The following is a 3,245-nucleotide window of genomic DNA, read 5'->3' as shown; positions in this document are numbered from 1 at the left end:
CTGGTCCGCTGGGAACCTGCTTCACCGAAAAGAGGCGGGGCAGCAGCAGTAACACAGATGAGCTCATTTGACTTGCGTGGTATCTCCTGGCCGATGAATTGCTCAGCAGCCCTCGATCAGCAGAGAGAGCAGCTCCCAGCCATCCACTGATGGCTCTCTGCCCAGAGTTAGCACCTCCAGGAGGGGAGGGACCCAGCACGACCAGCGGCTGTTGCTGGTTGGCACAGAGGACAGCCCTGAAAACAAAAAACGGGGCAGAAAAAACAGCTGCCAGAGGCTGTATCCATCTGCTTACCTAGAAAAGCTACCAACTGCCCTGGAAGATAAGCATTGGGTGAGAGAGAGACTTGTGAAAGCCGTGTGCTGGTGGGGAAGCCCCAGCACAGGGTTTTCTCCCTGCCACAGCAGCTCCCTTCCATCCCCGTCCTCCCGCCTCAACCGACTGTGGGCTGAGCTGCGCCGCCCGCCCCGTGGCAGCAGAACAGGGGGCAAAGGGAGACAGGCTGTGCCGGGCAGCCCAGGACTTCCCAGGAGGAACACCCTTGGCCAAAAGAACACGATGGAGCGCTTCCGGATGATCTTCCAGTACTTCCACTCCAACTCGGAGTCTGTAATGAATGGGATCTGTGGGCTGTTGGCCCTGGCTAGCGTAAAGATGTATGCCTGCTTTGACTTCAGCTGCCCCTGCCTGCCCCGGTACAACATGGCATACGGCTTGGGGATCATGTTCGTACCTCCCGTCGCCCTCTTCCTCTGTGGTCTCATCCTCAACAGACAGTCCTTGGTGATGCTGGAGGAGTGGAGGCGACCGCAGGGGCACCGAAAGAAGGACCCAGCTGTCATCAGGTGGGGTTTGTACCGGGAGTGGCATCCCTCCTTTCACCTCCTGCTTAGCTGTTTCGCCTCTGTAGCTTTGATCCTCTTGGTAATTAATTTTCTTTTAAGCTCAGCTCCTGAGACCTCTCCCCATGAGCCTGGAGGGGCAGGGGCATGGTAAATGTTTTTACAATAGGAGAAATGAAGGCAGAGACTCATTCCATCCCAGCAAAGGAGGGCAGGAGCACCTCGACACCAGCGGCTGGATTTACGCTGCCACCCTGGCCACAGGCTGCGTGGAGGGGTTGTAGAGTCTCCTTCTCTAGAGATATTCAAAACCCACCTGGAAAAGGTCCTGTGAAGCCTGGTTTAGGTGAACCAGCTTTGGCCAGGGTGGTTGGACTAGATGATCTCGGGGGGTCCCTTCCAACCCCTAACATTCTGTGACCTGTGATCGCAGAGCAGAAGAGGCATTAGCTAAGCAATGCTGGGGACAGTCCTGGGGGTCAGCTCCCTGGCTCCAGGAGGGCTGATTGGCACAGGGCAGCCTGCATCCATCAAGGCCTTGGATGAGGAGAAAGCTCCCAGCATTTACCCACTCACTTCTCTCTCTCCTGCCCCAGGTACCTGTGTTCCTCCATCATGCAACGAGCCATGGTTGCCCCTGTTGTCTGGATCATAGTCACCCTCCTGGATGGCAAATGCCTGATCTGTGCCTTCAGCAGCTCTGTGGACCCCGAGAAGTTTGTGGGCTTTGCCAATGCCAGCCCGGTGCAGGTGCAGCAGCTGCTGGCCAAGGTGCCCTGCAAGGATGACGAGCTCTTGAGGAACAACACGTCCCGCAAGGCAGTGTCCAGGTACCTGCGCTGCTGGTCCCAGGTAGGTCACTGCTGGCGGAGCCCCTCCTCTCAGTGAGGTGCCCAGGGCATGTGTCATCTGCTCCTGCTCTTCCTCAATTTGTCCTAGTTTCATCACGGTCAGGCTCAGAGCAAGACTGCTCTTCATTTCTTTGTGCCCCAAACGTTGCCACCTTCAGTGACAACCTCCAGAGTCACTCACGTAGGGAAAGGAAAGGAAATAAAGGATGGTTTGATTAACAGAACTTTGTTTCTAGAAGAACCAGCAACTTCTGAACCCAGATAATAAAAAGCAGGTTGCAAGGAATATAGGTGTTTCCTAGGCCCTGTTCAGTGTCAGAAGACCTTTCTAACTGCTAACCTCGCAGATATGACCTGCTGTTTTAAGACAGTGCAAGCTGGGACAGATGAAAGCAGCTTTCTCAGGAACCATAGGAGAACAGGACACGATGGGGAGTGGAGCCCTGGCTGGCCGCTGCTCATGGTACAGAAGTGCCAGGTCAGGGCTGAGGACCGGTGGGTTGGCACTGAAAACAAACCCTTCCTTCTTACTGAAGGGAGCTGCGTGTAGTCTGGGCTGTCTTCACCCTGCTGCCGGGACTCGTGGGTCCTGGAGCCAGTGTAGGTGGCAGAAGAACATCACTGGAGACAAGTGAGCAGCAAAGGAGAGCCCTGAAGTCCCCGTCCCCTGGGGTGCTCCCATGCTCAGAGCAAATGCCTGGCTGCTCCAGGCTAACTTTGCCAACAGCTATCTGAACTGTTGATGCACAGATAAATGTCCTGTATTCACCGGGAGGAGATTACACTGGCCCTTTGAGTGCAGTTTAGACTTCAGGGACAGATCAAGGACCAGAGTCCAGATATGCCACCTCTCCCCTCCAGCCACAAAAATTCCCTGTCTCGGTGATACAGGCGAACAGCTTGCGCCTGTCCTTGTGCCTGTCTTTCTCGTGTTCCGCTGCTTATTTCTTATCACCCAGGCGCTCGGCTGGAGCATTTTGTTGATCCTTATCGCAGCAGCTTTCCTCGCCCGCTGGCTCAGACCTTGCTTCAACCAGGCCACCCTCCTGCAGGCACGTCACTGGAGCAACTACATTGACATCGAGCAAAAGATTTTTGAGGAAACCTGCTGTGAGCACAGCCGGCTCTTTGCTCACAAATGCATCCTCCACTTCTTCGAAAGCATGCGGCAAGAGATCAAACTGCACAGCTTCATCTTGCCTAGGGAGGGAGAGGGGGCTGAAGGAGAGGAAGATCTTCTCCGGGGCATCACAGATCAGGACCAGGTGAATAAACTTCTGAAAATGTGGTACTATGAGAAACCTCCACTGGATGTCAGCCAGAGTCATCCCCTGGGGCGAGTGAGATCCCCTCTGCCCTGAGCAGACAGCCCCATTACCCGGTCCAAATTCCCCCAGCACCCCGATGTGTAAAGGGGGCTTTGTCCTGCAGACATGGCAGGGCCACTGCCATTTGTCTCCACAAAGCAGGGACCAGTGGGGAGATGACAGCGGTGCTGACATCTTCCTCCAAAACCCCAACCCCAAAGGCTCCACTCCAAGGAAAACCTAG

General features: G+C 55.3%; 1 protein-coding gene across 1 annotated transcript; it reads left to right on the top strand.

Moving 5' to 3' along the window:
* The first annotated feature begins 559 nt into the window (after nucleotides 1–559).
* CALHM3 (calcium homeostasis modulator 3) lies at nucleotides 560–3,245 on the top strand. The gene is made up of 4 exons (XM_009942059.2): nucleotides 560–846; nucleotides 1,440–1,695; nucleotides 2,654–3,034; nucleotides 3,126–3,245. Exons 1-4 carry the CDS (start codon nucleotides 560–562, stop codon nucleotides 3,243–3,245), a joined length of 1,044 nt encoding a protein of 347 aa, XP_009940361.2.

This window comes from Opisthocomus hoazin, chromosome 6 (genome assembly GCF_030867145.1).
Source record: "Opisthocomus hoazin isolate bOpiHoa1 chromosome 6, bOpiHoa1.hap1, whole genome shotgun sequence".
NCBI classification, from domain to species: Eukaryota; Metazoa; Chordata; class Aves; order Opisthocomiformes; family Opisthocomidae; genus Opisthocomus; species Opisthocomus hoazin.
Note: the sequence above shows the minus strand (reverse complement) of the source record. Positions and strands in the feature narration are given on the sequence as shown.

Coding starts and splice junctions, on each gene's coding strand:
- CALHM3 (XM_009942059.2), top strand. CDS start 560: ATGGAGCGCTTCCGGATGATCTTCCAGTACTTCCACTCCAACTCGGAG. Junction 847..1,439: donor AAGGACCCAGCTGTCATCAG/GTGGGGTTTGTA, acceptor CTCCTGCCCCAG/GTACCTGTGTTCCTCCATCA. Junction 3,035..3,125: donor AGAGTCATCCCCTGGGGCGA/GTGAGATCCCCT, acceptor TTTGTCCTGCAG/ACATGGCAGGGCCACTGCCA.